This window comes from Pungitius pungitius, chromosome 10 (genome assembly GCF_949316345.1).
Source record: "Pungitius pungitius chromosome 10, fPunPun2.1, whole genome shotgun sequence".
In the NCBI taxonomy this organism is placed as follows: domain Eukaryota; kingdom Metazoa; phylum Chordata; class Actinopteri; order Perciformes; family Gasterosteidae; genus Pungitius; species Pungitius pungitius.
In genome coordinates, this window is record NC_084909.1 from 20,801,599 (window position 1) to 20,818,238 (window position 16,640).

The 16,640-nt window shown below is 42.1% G+C and overlaps 2 protein-coding genes across 5 annotated transcripts in view; both read right to left on the reverse strand.

Moving 5' to 3' along the window:
* Nucleotides 1-40: 40 nt before the first annotated feature.
* Nucleotides 41-7,336, reverse strand: LOC119229080 (ly6/PLAUR domain-containing protein 1-like). Its single transcript, XM_037489199.2, has 3 exons — nt 7,204-7,336; nt 6,336-6,467; nt 41-927 (listed from the first exon to the last, which is right to left on the reverse strand). The coding sequence occupies exons 1-3, from the start codon at nt 7,250-7,252 to the stop codon at nt 686-688; spliced, it is 423 nt and encodes a 140-aa protein (XP_037345096.2). The 5' UTR covers nt 7,253-7,336; the 3' UTR covers nt 41-685.
* A 1,277-nt stretch (nt 7,337-8,613) lies between these two features.
* LOC119228995 (nck-associated protein 5-like) overlaps nt 8,614-16,640 on the reverse strand; it is a 36,367-nt gene continuing 28,340 nt past the window's right edge. For 2 of the 4 annotated variants that reach the window (XM_037489052.2, XM_037489054.2), the window contains 5 exons: nt 16,520-16,634; nt 16,070-16,145; nt 11,953-12,336; nt 11,201-11,316; nt 8,614-10,946 (listed from right to left, as the gene is read on the reverse strand). In XM_037489052.2, coding sequence (XP_037344949.2) covers nt 10,938-10,946; nt 11,201-11,316; nt 11,953-12,336; nt 16,070-16,145; nt 16,520-16,634 — 700 coding nt within the window. In that variant the 3' untranslated portion in view covers nt 8,614-10,937. Of the gene's footprint in view, nt 10,947-11,200; nt 11,317-11,952; nt 12,337-15,893; nt 15,933-16,069; nt 16,146-16,519; nt 16,635-16,640 lie in introns of those variants that run through there. The other 2 variants (XM_037489053.2, XM_037489056.2) reach the window with 2 other exon arrangements.

The following is a 16,640-nucleotide window of genomic DNA, read 5'->3' on the forward strand; positions in this document are numbered from 1 at the left end:
TTGTTAACATGGCTGGTTCATCTATTCAGGATAAAATAAGACATGGAGTAATGGCAGTAAAAATAGTCCAAATAAATGTATGCAAAAATGGGAAATCCTCCTCCACAGTGATGGATGCAGCAGGATGTCAGCTGGTTTAAACACAGATGGAAAAACACGGTGTTAAAAAGCACTCAACATGTTGGTTGTACTCCAGAACATCCAAGTCACATTCTGACTCACGACTTGCATGTTGAGCACATCACATCACGTCTATATTTGGCTCTGAAGACATCTCCAATAAAGGTACGTTTGACTATACAACACATTCCACTGTACTGATGCACCTTCTAGTCATTCTATTTTTATTATAATGTAACTGATTTCTTTTGTCCTTTTTTTTCTGACTGCATCCAATCATCAAATACTATTATCTTACGTTGTCTTTTTCATTTCGTTAGTACGACAAAATCTGTGACTGTGCCGCCTCACAATATTGATGACTTACTTACTATTTGACCTTGTAGTGGAAAGCTGTCCCATGCTGTCAGTGACATGACACGTGTGATCATAAAGAAAAGGGTCATAAAATGACTTTTGGACAGAATGGGAGCCTCAAAGAACACACGTTTCCACATTTCCATTCCTCACTGCCTCCATTAGTTGTCTCCACTGTCAGAACCCCCACTGAGCCCGTGGAGGTCTGTCAGCACAGCGTGGAGGACACGAGGACACAAGCGTAGAGGGAAAGGACGGGGAGCCGCGGCGCGGTGGGGGTGATGGCCGCCGATGGCTGGGGCCGTTTCTTGAGGCGCGGCCCGTTGCACAGCGGCGTGTTGCAGCAGGTGATGCACACGGAGTTGAGCCTTCCGGTGCAGAACTGCTGGTAACCAGAGGAGGCGATGAGGCAGGCTCCCGACGAGGCACAGGACTTGCGGTAGTGGATCCCTGAAAGAACCATAAAGATGCAGAGTGTTGAGAGGGAGGCATCTAATTAGCTCGTATTCTCTCACCTTAAAGGGAAGCCTCTCCATATAATTGGACTAATGTTCCTTTTGGAGTCACTTAGCTCTTCTCTGTGGCCATGGTGTCTATCTAATTAGACCATGAATAAGGAAACAGCCCTTCCATCGTTTTAACTGCTGCTGCTGTAGCCGTTTTGGACATTTTCTCTTATTTAACTTGTCTGTGTTACATGATTGTATTGTTTCTTTATTTAAATATTGGAGAGCCATTTTCTTGCACTTTAGGAGGGTTGTTAATTTGTCCCCTGTCCCGCCCATTAATGAGTGTCACCTGGACGGCTCGTTTGCTCTCACCTGGACGGGTTATTAGTGGTGTCACCTGGTGGATGAGTCAAATGTTGGGTCTAGAGGCACGTATATATATATATAGGTATATATATATATATATATATACAGTCTTTTGACCACTTCTCGGTACAAGTTCAGCCCTTTTGGTTTACTGTTGTTAACTTTGCTTTATTGTTTGAATTTACAACTCGTTTATCCCCCCCCGCCCCCCCCCCCCTCCAGCCGAACCAGTGGCCCGTGTTCGGTCGAATTGGTGGATTCTTGGTTATTGGCTGCTCAGAGCTTGCGTTGGGAAATGAAACAAGTTAACTAATGAAGTAATACGCATTTGGATTTATGCTCACCCATCCTGGCCAATCAGATGAACCCTGACTGAGAAGCACGTGATCCGTGCATCTCTGATCGCTCACAGCTTTACGATCATTTTACAGTCAATGAGCCCTTTTTAAGTACTAACATTTAACACTCAGTTACAATTGATTGAATCAAAACGGTGTGAAGACTGAAATCCGTGTAGCGGCAGCTGATTGGTTGCAGACAAAGAGTGATGTCATCAACTCAGAAATTAATAAAAACAATGAAAAGTATAAAAAAGGTGAACTAATACGATAATATGGTAAAAGGTTGTTTGAGGTGAGAAAAGCATCACATCTGTATTCTGTTAGTGACTCATCTGGCTTTTAATGCACCTCATTTCACACTGACTGCGTTAACTGTGTCATCGTCACTCGCTGCTCCCATTACTGCTGGAGATGAAAAAGGACCCTTAAGGACCAGAGGATCCACGCTGGGAACCTTTAGCTTTCAGGAGGAATCGACAAAGTCCTCGGAAATCTCTGCCATCCGTTAAGAGACAGCTGTGAAGATGTGATGTGTGGATATCTAGATGTCTACACATCACATGCACCATTGAAATGGACCTGGAGTCCTTTGGGCGATGCCTGTGTTGGTTGCACTCATGTGGAGAGATGAGTGACACATCACGAGGTTATTGAAAGTTTAAGGGCTTTTATCTACATTTCTTTGAAACAAAATGTCAGCCAAATGTCAACGTTTCCCTTCACTAATCCCAACGACAACTTGTACTAAACATCCTAATAACCAAATATTTCTATATACCTGGATGTTTGACATCGTCTAAAGGGTGTAAATATGGATGGAACTGCACATCCTCTGATTGACAGATAGATGAATGATAGATTACTTACTGAAGGTCACAGCTTTACACAACAAGTTCATCAAATTATGAACTACTGCAAAACTCCTTCATTTGTAATGATGTTGTGATTGGTCAAATATTTGACTCCTTACTATTACAGTTTGTACATTATGTTATTATATATAGTCCTTCATGCTGCTGAGCAAATATCACTGAAATGAATCTCAGACGGCAGAAGAGAACGTTGAAAGGGCTGGGGGGGGGGGGGGGTTGATTTCATATCTGCATTCTAAGATTTAGCACTTTAATCTATTTTATGCTGTTGAGTTAATTTATGGGAGGAAGGGTGAGAGTGCTGAGAGACGTTTAGTCTTGTGAGAACCAACATGAACTGGAACCAGTGAGAGGTCCAATATGTCCGCTGTCCGCAGGACTTCTGATTTTTAAATGAGGTTTTAACTAAATAAAACCAATAAGACTTATTCATGCCTCCAGCATCTTGTGTCAGTGATCTGACGCTTTTTTTAACCAAAAACCAGTCAAACAAAGCGCTTCATCCAAAGAAACCAGTCGCTCTATTTAAGAATACGAGTCTGGAATGATCACATTCTGTCAAAGTGGTTCTGGGTTCATGACCCGTCAGCGGGGGTCCAGCTTCATAATCAGTACTGGGATGGTGTGCATTAGTTGTCTTTTACCATCTGTAGACATCTTAAAGCAAGGATTTATTCAGTCTAATATCTTCACATGGACGTGATCATCAGGAAACCTCCTCGTCTGGTTTGAAGGCCTTTTCTCTGCTTCATCTCCTGAGCAGCATCACGCTGGATATTCCGTTGCCAGTATTTGCCTTAAAGCAATCAAACCATTGGATCCTTGCTTTGTGATTCATCGCTTCATTGAACCACTGCCCCTTGAAACAGCTCAGATAAGAGATGAGATGCAGGAATAAAGCTCAGGTCTGTAGGTGACTAGACGCATCACAGCATCCAACATCAGCATAACACCATTCTATTTAGCATCCAACATCAGCATAACACCATTCTATTTAGCATCCAACATCAGCATAACACCATTCTATTTAGCATCCAACATCAGCGTAACACCATTCTATTTAGCATCCAACATCAGCGTAACACCATTCTATTTAGCATCCAACATCAGCGTAACACCATTCTATTTAGCATCCAACATCAGCGTAACACCATTCTATTTAGCATCCAACATCAGCGTAACACCATTCTATTTAGCATCCAACATCAGCGTAACACCATTCTATTTAGCATCCAACATCAGCATAACACCATTCTATTTAGCATCCAACATCAGCGTAACACCATTCTATTTAGCATCCAACATCAGCATAACACCATTCTATTTAGCATCCAACATCAGCATAACACCATTCTATTTAGCATCCAACATCAGCGTAACACCATTCTATTTAGCATCCAACATCAGCATAACACCATTCTATTTAGCATCCAACATCAGCATAACACCATTCTATTTAGCATCCAACATCAGCATAACACCATTCTATTTAGCATCCAACATCAGCATAACACCATTCTATTTAGCATCCAACATCAGCGTAACACCATTCTATTTAGCATCCAACATCAGCGTAACACCATTCTATTTAGCATCCAACATCAGCATAACACCATTCTATTTAGCATCCAACATCAGCATAACACCATTCTATTTAGCATCCAACATCAGCGTAACACCATTCTATTTAGCATCCAACATCAGCATAACACCATTCTATTTAGCATCCAACATCAGCATAACACCATTCTATTTAGCATCCAACATCAGCGTAACACCATTCTATTTAGCATCCAACATCAGCATCACCTGCAAAACAAGCTCCTCCTGACTCCTGCTTTAAAGTTTTTAAGCCTTCTTACCATAAAGTTGTGGCATAGTTCTGAGAGTAAAATATACAAAAAAAATAAAGTATTTAATATAATCCTCATAATCCTATGCTTTCTTGGTGTGTTTAATACCTTAAAATAATGTTGAATGAAAACATTGGAGAGTGAATGGCACATCCCTCATCACCTCCTACTTCCCCTCCTTTAAAAGAGGCGTTGAGATGGATGGTGGCCTGCAGAGCAACAGCCAATAAGATGAAAGGAAAACGTAATCAGAGGCCATGATGGCGATATGAAAATGTGATGAGCTTGTAAAGGAACTCAGCCTCGTCTCATGCCGCCTCGCTGACAAATATCCGGATGGTGGGTATGAAAATGTGTCGTAGTGAAACTGTAGGTTTGACAGGGAGCTTCATTTCTGACTGATGTTTTTATAAGGGCAGACTGGATGGTTGTTTAACGCCTTCCAAGATGCAGAAAACGGCCCAATCGGGGACGTACGTCACTGCTGTGCATCCTTTAGATACAACATGTGCTGCGTGTTGAAGCAGAGCCTCGTAGAGCCAACAAAGGTCAACAAAGGGTCAACAAAGGGTCAACAAAGGGTCAACAAAGGGTCACTTCTTTGGTTCAACTTAAGCAACTTGCACAGTGCAATTGGGAAGGGTTTCAATTGGATTTCTACACCCTCTTTCACACAGACCAGCAGTGATGATAATTCTGGGAGGTAAAGGATGTCCAGCAGCACCCATGCAGAGAGTTTCTTATTAAAGAACTGTCGTGCCCTTTGGATCGGGTACCACATTTCCAAAGACTGGAGCTTATTGCTTTTGCTCCTCTGCAGTGGGGAGAGGAGAGAAAATTACCCACAATCTTTGCAGGGTTTAAAAATAAAGACGACTTGTGGCATGAGAGTGACCCTTAGTGTCCGGATTCAGACCACCAGCAGGAAATGGGGACGTAACAGTGACACCTTAATTAATATTAAACGTTTCACTGCCAAACCTCTGAAAACGAAGAACACCGTCCCTTAAATGGACGACTAAAGACATGCACAGATGTTTTAGACGGACAGGATGGAAGTAGGAGCTCAGCTCACTGCAAACTAAGAAAACATGTCAGCTTCTGAATAACCGAGTGAGTGGAGCATCTGGCCATTTGAGGACAGCGCATCAAGCTGAAAGCATTGCCCCCTCATGGAGATGGCAGGTCACATGACCCACTCTCTAGAAGACCCAGAGGGACCCCAGCATTCACTCAGTCATGTTTCCAACAACCTCCACCAAGAACGAGCCTCGGTGAAAACAGCTGGGCTGGAAATGAAGTTCATGAAAGTGAAAGAAAGACCAAACAATTAAGCAGAAAGACACAGAAATGTTTCATAGAGCCGACAGGAAGTGCAGAAAGTGGGAGGTGATTATCTTCTGCTTGTCCACCGCTCACTTTACTCCACGGGGTCGACATCAGAAGCTAAGCAGCAGCCTGGGAAACTACCGCAGCAGGTCTCACACCTGCGTGAAAACGGGCAGGTGGGAACATTTTAACATGGCGCACAGCCTCCGAAGTCATCAGAAATATCAACATTGCAGCTTATTGGCCGAGATTCCCACCAATGACAGAGGGACACACACCTGTCATCACATGAACAGCACGAGCTGGTAGAAGAGTCTCTATTCATGACTTCATCTCATTCTTTAATGACCTCAGATCAGTTTGACCTTCGTGCTGCGCAGCCTCTCCTTGTCTTTGTGTTAAAGAACATTTATGCAGGCGAGACAAACCGATGCCTTTGTGCCATTTTGTGACCATATTGATCATGTGAGTGTCTGAACGGACCAATGGTGTGACTCCTGCTAATCAGCATTTAAACAAAGAGAGTTCTTTGGATCCATACCACCACCTAAATCTAATCGGATTGACCCGAGCCTTTTCTGATACTTGATCTGATGAAAACACTCTTATTTATGAGGAAGAAAAAGCTTCTGTAGTGACGCGACTCACCGTCATCCTTCACTAGAACCTCCTTCTGGCACATGTCCTGCACGTTGATGGTGCAGTTCACTACGAACTCCTGTGTGGAGCAGTCATGTGTCACCTCCTCACACTGATAGCACTGGATCTGCAGAGCCAGCCCTGCAACACACACACACACACACACACACACACACACACACACACACACACACACACACACACACACACACACACACACACACACACACTTGAATTGTTGTGAACGGCTGAACAGTTTTCCATGAATCAATAAGGATTCCCCAAAGTCACAAATGCATTGATCACCTATTTTGACAGAGCAAATTATTTTGACTATCGACAATTCAAACAATTATTCATTTTTTCAGAAGATCAGTTTCAAGTATCTGAATTTTTTCAAAACTGATATAAAGAGGGACTCATATGAGAGATGAGAACGTTAGTTTACTGAAGATTAAAACATGTAGCTGCTGAGAAGAAAGACATGAAGAAGATATTTTATGCTCAAAATGAAGAAATGTCATATTTACATCTAATGGTCCCATCTGTCACTATAACAGGGGACGGATCCGCAGAGGGATGTGACTAAGTACTGGGATGGCACCTTTTATCTACACGTTGTTCCAGTACACATGAATCCACACCTTGCAGTTTAAAGTGTGAGCTTTGAAGGTGATTTGGGAAAACTAGATTGTTCCATGTTCCACACCGAGCTCCAGAGGGTGTCAAAATAATTGTGTGCCAATCGATACTTTAATCGAAGCGAATCCAAGTTTCCCTTCATCAGGAAGACGTCACAAAACGCGCGCATCGCGCTCCTTCTCCCGAACAGAACCAAGTTCTTCATGCTCCTCAAAGAGAAGGAAACAGGTCTTACCCGAATGGAGGAACACGAGGAGCAAAGTTGACACGGTGACCGCCCGCATGGTCCACGAAGAGGAGACTGCGCGCCGCGGCTCCAACGTGCACCACGTGACCACAGACCGCCCTGCGCACACCGCGGTGCATCAGTCTGTGTGTCAGGGGTGGATCTCCATTCAACATCATGTTTATGTAGTTTCTGATTTAACCCCATTGGTTAAAGAGGATGTTTTTGTAAGTCAGCATCACACTTTCCACAGTTTAAGATTTATACCTCGTGCTCACCAGAGACCTTATTTTTATTTAAAAGACTCACGACCAGCTTCATTCCTTCATCCCTCCACTGGACTCATAAAGAATTACTATTATATTACTATATAATATAACTATTAAATGACCTGAACCTCACAATACATGGTCCTTCTGATTGAACAACAGTTTATTCAAATACAGTGTTTGCTGAAGGTGGATTTTGTGGTGTGAGGAACACAAACAGCTACTTGTTGTTCCTGAGGAAATGATGCACACGTGTAAAAGCATCATAAGTTGGAGGTAAACTCAGAGTGATGCTTTGTCATCGTTTACAACTCCAATAGTTTCATTGAGAGTCATCGTGAGCAACCTGTTTCAATTAGTGGATGCAAGAGGTCAAGGGCACGTAGTTTGGGGTTGTGCTTCAGCTTTAATGTTATTTTGGACATTTGCACATCAACACACACAAACATGTTATGAATCCTGTCTTTGGTGGAACTTAAATGAGCTAACAGGTCATTTGTAGAACATTTTAGGCAATGTGAAGATTTGTTTTGCTGAGATGATCCACAAAGACATTTAAAGTGAAATCCGGCTGCTGTGAAGGTGAAGGACATAGTGGGCAGAAATGGAAGCTTTCAGAATAAAATTTGGTTGAGTATTTTATGAGGAGAACTTCCTGACTGACTGGTTGAAAAGCTTCGTTTGAGAGTTTGACTTTTTATGCACCAGAATGAAACCCACTATTAGTCAGGCATCAGCAGAGAGAGCAGCACCTCCTTCAGGAGAATTCAGCTTAATGTGCACCAGCTGTAGCTTCTCCCTGTGGAAGCTGGTGTGAAAGGTGTCCTCACATGACTGATGGCATCATGCAAAGAGCTCTCTGGGAACCAGGATAACTGAGCATCAAACATAAAGCATCTGGAAGGTGAAAGAACAATGGTCGTGGTCACATGACATCTGGGTTGCTACTCTGGAAATTGTTTGCTTTTAATTTGATGTAAAAAAGAACTCTTGTAGTGTGAGATTGGAAGAAGGGAGTTGGACCTCGTGCTCTGTTGGGCTTCCATCGATGTCGAGTCTGTGTGAAGGAAACACGGCGCCCTGTTTGCATGAAAATCACAGCGGCTCCATCTTTAAACCTCATGAACACATTGAGATACAAAAAACACTGTAAGTATTGAAATAGTTTATTTTTTTCTTTCTTCTTTTACATAAAACAAAGAATATCAGTAATATACAATTCTCACTCCATACTGCTAAGGTGACTGTCACACAAGAAAATCACTGTTATTATTGGGTTCTGAACCAAAAAACCATTTAGAGGGAGAATAACTGTAATAGTAAGTAAGAATATGTGTTATAAATAGTAAATGACACCCATCAGTGCTGAGTACAAATCAAATTACAGGGTAAATGTTAGAAAAATACAATACTCTTGTGAGAGTGAGACTCTTCGTTATGTGAGCCGTGCTCAATCTACCCGTATCAGTACAGCCAATCGGATCCCTGACCCATCAACACCTCGTCTCACGCTACATAGATCTGTCATTCAACCCGTGTGATGCTATTGGCTTGAACTTTCCTTCAAGTTTATAAAGATTACCTTCAACATGTATGTGTGGTGAATGAGGAAAGCTTTAAAGAGGTGAATACAGTGAGATGACATGATTAATGACATTGTGCTCCATGGTTCTACATCACGTGTAAACTGTCTAGTGTGGAAACTATATTGCTACACTCACTATGACAAATGTGATATGTAGATTTAGTTGCATTCATTACTGTATTTGATTAGCTCAGAGCAGTGTTTGGCAATGTGCATTTTAGCAAACATTTATTCACAAAGGGGCCGACAACGTTGAGAGGAAAAACATCGCAAGGCAGCTAAAATCTGTCTGGATGCATTCAAAAAACACCAAAAGCATTACTATAAGGGACACGGCATACAAAAGTGGTACAGGTATTTCACAGGTAAATGTACGGACACAAACAGCAGCTTTTAAACCATCGCAGTACAATGACATCTGATGTGTTCCACAGGAGAACATGTTGGTGTTTTCTAGAAACTACGAGATATGATGAATGTCAGGCTTCTTACTCAAAATACCTTTTGTACATTTCAGTCTGTGAATCAATGGGTGAGGTTTTAGCAATAAAACTACTTGGTTAAGGTAGAATAAAGGTTGTTGTAATTAAACAACACAAAAACATTATCAATGGAACGTCTTCTTTTGATCCGGATAAACTTTGTACTGCATCACTACCAAAAGCATCCAACGCCTCCCTGGTTAGCAGCTTATTTTCAAATGGAAGTTGACTTATTAACTCCACAGCATCTATCAAAGACAAACACGTGCACAACGTGCACAACGTGCCCACCAGCTGCTACGGTTACATGCAAAACTCACTGCTTTGTCTTGATGTCATAACTGTGGAAATATGTAAGAAATACAGAATACAGTACACATGTGAGACCCAATGTGACACTAAACACAAGTATCTTCATGCGTGAAAGTGAGGCCCACGATCAATGATCTTTACTCAGGTGATGATAATTTGTTTTTTAAAATTGCTGAGTATTTTTTACCTTGTGTCACATGACTTTCTGTGGTTACAATAAGTCTTGGATGGTTGCATGCGGGTTGAACATTGTGACAGTAAAAAAGATTTCCCACAAAATAGTGCACGCTTCAAGAATCACATGACCACTAGGTGAGAAGAGCTCATGAAGGAAGCGCTGCACATAAAACGCCTTCAGGGTGGAGCTCAGGGTTTGTGAATTTATTAGGGTCCGGTGTAAAATAAATGACATATTCCTTGTAGCTTGGAAAGCAGAATTAGATCTTCCCATAAACATGTATTTAAAATGAAAATCTCCATGCTCAGCAGATTGTAGTTCAGGCCTTTAATTTGCATCATTAATCTCCAAAAGTTGCCACAGCTGGAGCTATAATGGAAGTCTGGTGATGAACTGGATGTGCTTGTGCAAAGTTTATTAAATATTTAAACTTGGATTAACCATTTCTTAAAAATATGTTTAAAAAATGGAATCAAATAGAGTTATTTAGCTTCTTCAGCCTCACAGTCAGAAAGCCTCGCTCATGTAGGGTAATGAGATCTAAAGAGTGAAAGACTATAAATTGTGTTGTTTGAGACGTCATCGTGTTAAACATGTTTTTAAGACCAGGTGGGAGAAGCAAATATAGAAAACATTTGCTGTAACGTGTTTCCATGCTGTGATTATGGAAGTTCCTGTTAAATCAGAACAAGGTTTAGTTCAGCTCAGAAGCTTGTGTCCGTGTTGATGGTTTGTTCCTGTGGGACAGGAGAGCTTCAGGTTCAGAGAGCTGCTCCCAGCTGATGACCTGCAGCTCCACACGGTTCATTACACACCTGAAAGGCTACTGAGTATCTCCAGGCAGGTGGAAGATGAGCTTTCATCCTGTGACGGAGGGATCCTCCGTGGGTTTGAGCCATGGGTTCCTGGCTTTAGGGTCAGAAACTCTGAAAGAGAGATGGAGAGCAGAGTGAGATCCTGCAGCACGCCAACAGCATCCACCCTGCCTGCATGTCAATGTCAATCAACCAAAGTATCAAGGATCAATTTCCCAAATTCAACCGACACTACATCTGACTCCTGGATTGTGACGGACTGCGTTTTATAATCTGCTCTTTCTGTAAATGAAACATATTTAGTTCAGTCCTTTTGATGTTTCTCTATTGAATGCTATCAGTAGTATAATCTATTAAGTCATGACCCTAATGCTTGGTCTCTTACAGTTGGCCAGCTGAAGTCTTTTCTGCTCTTTCTGTTGACTTGGAGAGGCCCGTGGTTTCGATTTGATATAAGTCAACTTCTTTGGTTCCAACCCACCTGAAACAAACACAGAGTGAAACTCTCGTCACAGCAGTCAGACAGAAGAGAGACTATGAGGAGGAGGAGGAGGAGGAGGAGGAGGAGGAGGAGGAGGAGGAGGAGGAGGACACAGGCTGACATCTGACAGCTTCAAAGACAGCAAGATCCAAAGAGGCAGGAGATTTGTGGAGGTCTAAAGCATCTTGAAAGGTGACACTTTGTGAGTCTGACCTGAACGTGTATCTAACCTCAAACACTGCAAATGAAGCTCGAGTCTGGTTCCTCACACATGGAGACAGTTCAGGTGGTTAAACGTGGTCACTGTGTGCATTTCATCAGCTAACTGATCACCAGCCAATAACTAGACCTGCGTTCTTCTTCCTATGGTTGTCTTTCTAAAACTATGCAGATGAAAATATACATTGTTGAGAACAACATCTCATTGACGTACTGCTCACAATGGATGAATAAATAAACAAACTTTGCTAGAGATGTTTAAACATGTACAGAATGAGCCGCTTCCACAGCCTGTAAAGATGTCATTTCTACCCTTTTCATTAGACGTTTTACTTTAATCGATGAGGTGAGTGCTGGAGTTTGGTGAAGAGAGAGGAGACGGCCATCCTTTGAACACAATGTGCCTCTCTACTGTACCTGGTGGAGGTCTGGGGAGCCTGCTCTGGGAATCACACACACGGACAGAGGTCACAATGGGGTCACATTGGGGTTGGATCGGCTGGAGGAAGGCCACAGACGGGAAAGGCACTGAGTGGATGTGGGTCATGGAGGAGTTGGAGAAGGAGGGCGCCCCTGCAAGGCTGCAGTCCTTAAAGCTGGAGGGTATTCTCCACCGGGGCAACGGGGAAGGAGACATGTCCTCGCTGGAGGAACCAGGGACACTGGGTGGACTGAGGGACTGTTCATGTATCGATGAGGATTTGGGGAGGAGGTGCAGGATGGAGGAGAAGAAGGAACAGGATTCAGGAAGAGGGATGGTGCCAATTCCACTGTCCAACGTTCGCATCTTGCAGCCGGAGCCTGCGGCACAAGGAGGACGGTCAGAGTGGCTCAGGGTGGTGGAGAAGAGATGGAGAACAGCAGGAAGGAACCAACATGTAACCATGAAGTGACGCTAAAGAAACTGTCCAATATGTGCACACTAATAATAATCCTAAAAGACAGGCTGTCTGAAGTTGATCCATATGGAGATTAAACTGTCCTTCGTTGGGTTGTATGTTTCTGCACCCACCGTCTACACGACGTTGATGTTTCTAAACTTAAAAAAGGTCATAAACACGTGTCACGTGACCTCATTCGTTGCTTGCAGCAACGAATGAGGTCACGTGGTTAATGTTGCAAAACACTGGGGTAGATTCAAGCAACATAACTAATGCTTACATTAAAGCTGATGTTATAATAATGAATTCCACGGGGGACAAGTGGAGCAAGGCTTATGTTACCAAACAACATCCCTTTCAATAATGGTGGTATAAATATGATCCAATCTAATGCAAACACGTTGGTTAACTGTCAGTGGTTTGGAGAAAGGAACAAGGCCAACCATATTTTACTGGCTGTAAGGAGCCAGAAAAGATATCTGATGATTTGAATCAGTTGAGCCATTCATTAAAATGATTCTCCCCCCCCCTCATTCTATAAAAGCAAACATCCAAACGATGGTTGGTCTGGTCGGTTGGTGGTTGTATTTCTGGAGATGGTTTCCTCTTGGTAAACACATGTGTGAGGCTGGCTAATGATGGTGCTAATTACTCCACACACACTGCACCCCCACAGAAAATCAAGCCAACCGCTTCTTTTGCATCACAGATGTGGTTTTTGATGGGTGTGTGACTACTAGCATGCATTGATCACACTGTGAATGTGGAAGGCACAGAATGGCAATTGAAATGAAGCTTAAATACACTCCAAATGTGTGTATTTGGTTTGGAACATATCAAACATACAAACACAGTCATGTTGTATGTGTTTCTCCACTTTTTAGATCAAAGATGCAGATTTTGCATTATTGAATCAAAAGTGTCACCTGGTGCCGCCAGTGTTAAACATTATAAAACCATTTCAAATGCATGGTTTGTTTCATTTATATTTGAATCAGAGAATCGTGTAGCTTACAAAACAAATGTTCTTGTTGTCATTCAGGTTCATGTTTTGTGGCCTGCAGGCAATCTCACTCTGGAGCAAAGGCAACAGCTGCTCCCCTTTATTCATTAAGGCCTTACACCCCTCTTCTGGGATACAAGTTCATTTTTCCCACTTTTTGTTTTGTCCTGAAAATAATTGACTTTTTATAATTTGGCACCTCGGGGCCAAAATGTAAAAAGTGAAGTTGAAGCTATTTGTTGCCATAAAACTCAGTGCTGAGGTCACAGAATGGCCCCGCATCACTGAGTGACCATCACTTACCCTAAAATTCACCAAATGGAACCCTTTGCCAATGTGTAGATTTGAAATAGGTTTAGCTAATGTTATTCAGAGTCATAGGACCAGTTTTATGTTTAGTCATGTTCTGTTTAAACAAACAACACACTCACATCATATTCGACATGAGCTGCAACTGTCAGCGTATGAAGAATTGAACACGTCATAGTAATTTGTAATGGTGGTTTCATGTAAGTAATGATGCTTCAGTGTATCAAAAGGGATCTTGAAGGGTTAGTGAAGAAGGGCTTGAGATCGAAATGGTCATTTTAACGTGTTGTAAACAAGAACAAATGATTGAAAGGAGAAGACACTGAACAGAGACACTATTGATTAGTCTGGTCTTTAGTAGGAAGTTAGCGCGAGGCGCTGTGACTCCCCTGGAAAGGCAGAATCACAGAGGCTGAGAAATGATTGTTTTCAAGAAGCCTTTCACATGCACGCTGAGGTTGTTGTCCTCCTCACATCACATCCCCTCTCCGTTATGGCAAGCTCAGTCAATACCTGTTACAAAGCAACTCTGCACAAGTCATCTTCACATTTACTCTCTGCCATTAGGTGTTGATTGACAGCTGAGCGGCAGGAGCACGGTGACATAGTGTAACCATCTAGACCCATTTTAACATCTGCGAGTATCTTGTAGTCGTTCAAAGGGCGACTTGCTAATCGGCTCTTTAGCCTACAAACCTCCAGCCTACTGTCCTGCTACCTTTTCACTCTCCTTCTCTCCTAACCCACAGCGTCGTGTGGATGGTCTCACTGTGGCCACTGAAATGAAAGCAGGGTCTGTCAGCGTCCTCCACCTAAACTACTAGTTCTATCTGCCCCTATTTTTAATTTACAATGTGACAGCAACAACAAAATGACCAAATAGTATTTGGCTTCTTCTCTCTTTACGTCCGCTTTCAGTCTTTGCATCTGTACTTAAACTTAACAGCAAGTGGAAAAGACCTAGTGTGTGCTGGTCAGTGTGACCGTGAGACATCGCATTTGCACCAGAGTGTCATTGGGCGGCAAATGGACCGAAGCAAAATGCATGACAACCTCTCTGGGCAATAATATCAATGTTTCAGCACAAAATCCACAGAACAGCCTGACGATGAAGAAGTGTCTGTTAAGCAGCAGTTGAAGCTGGTTTATTTACTCTATGATGGACCAGGCAAAGGGTGAGGTCAATACAATGGGACCCTACTTTACTCCAGAAAAACAAAGTGGATCTGGGTGTATATTTTGGGGTGTAATTGTTGACCTGAAAAGTATTTCAGCTGTTACCTCTGATATTGTGTTATGTTTTTAGGTCAAAGCTGATCCCGTAAAAATAAACCTGCCAGTGATTTTTTACATTCATACCAGCAGTGATGTGAATTAGCAACAGCTGCAAAACTCATCCCTTTGACCCACAGCACTTTTATTCTAGTCAATGCAGAAAGGAAACTTGAGTTTGCTCTCTTGCTTTGGATAACGGAGCCTCCACAGGACCATCACCAAGGATTTATCTTCTTTAAATGTATTGCCTAACTAACCGTAATTAACTATTGCCAGTTATAAATACACTTTATTTTAAGCCAAGGCATCTTCATTTCTTAAACCTAAACAAGTACTTCTGGTACCTACAACCTTGGGACTTTATCCCTGACACAAACTAGATGGTTTCACAAAGCGTCACCATTTGAAGCGTGTTGGTATTTAATCATTTGGCAAAGAGAGTGTGCTAAACTAAATGTCTGGGATTTGATGGCTTGCAGATTGGGCTGCATACTTCCAAACACTTGCACAATTTAATGAATATGTCAAAAATCGAGGAGACAGGATAATTCCCTTCATCATGTGACAACACAGCTCTAGTGGAGGTCGCTGCAGGAGCAGGCCGTTGATCTTCTCCAATCACTGAGGCCCACAAAAACACCAAGAAGGAGCTGGACTGAATGGATGAGTGAAGATGAGCAGACCCGATTAAAGGGAAAACTCTGAGTGAAATACAACTGTGATGCAATGGTTCCTGTTTGCCTTGATTCAAACTGCCACCCAACACAATAAACAAATGCAGAAGTAGAACAAATTAATTTAACAGAAATATGGAGGAAGAAGCACACACTGACAAAATAGAGCATTTTGCATGTTTGTTTGACTGCATGTTCATCATGTTTATGACTTACACATATCTTTCATATTTGGTCTTCACTTCTGTCTGCAAACTGTAAAATGGTAAGCACAGATAAGACCTTAATGCTAGCAGGCTGAAATTGCTCACAGAGCAAATTGAGGATTAACTCATTTCTATGACTTTAAGGAATTCTGTAGTCCTAACCCACATGGAATAGAAAAATCTGACCTATTACAGCGTCCTGGTTGGGGCTCTTCACTGTGGATCCATTGTCACCATCAGCTCTCAGGTTGACCATCTGCATCTTTATGTAGAAAATCAAAAGTTACCTGCACGTTCTATCACACTTCTGCCAGTGTCACATAACCGGGACTAATGTTCTGTTTGTGTTTTTACTTGTTTTACACTATTAACAGATAGTACAGTATATGGTTAATTAAAAAAAAAGATGTTTGATAATGAAGGCTTATATGATGAAACTTTGTGTAAGAGAATTAAAAAATAAAACAAAAAAGATGTTGAAATCAGCCTGGAGTAGTTCTCACTTGTAAAGACAGTCATGTGGTGTATTTATGTTTTCATTTGATCCTACTTGGTTTAAAAAATATATATATATTAGTAGTATTGATAAATAAATGATATACTGGCCCTTTTGTTGTAGGAAATGTGTTAATTTACCTTTGGGTCCCTGATGGTGTCCGAATGTCCTTGTATCTCATTCAGGGACATTCCTGGGCAGGGCATTGAGATGCAAGCCCGCACGGCATCGTGAGAGTCTCTCATCCCCACAGAGCTGAAA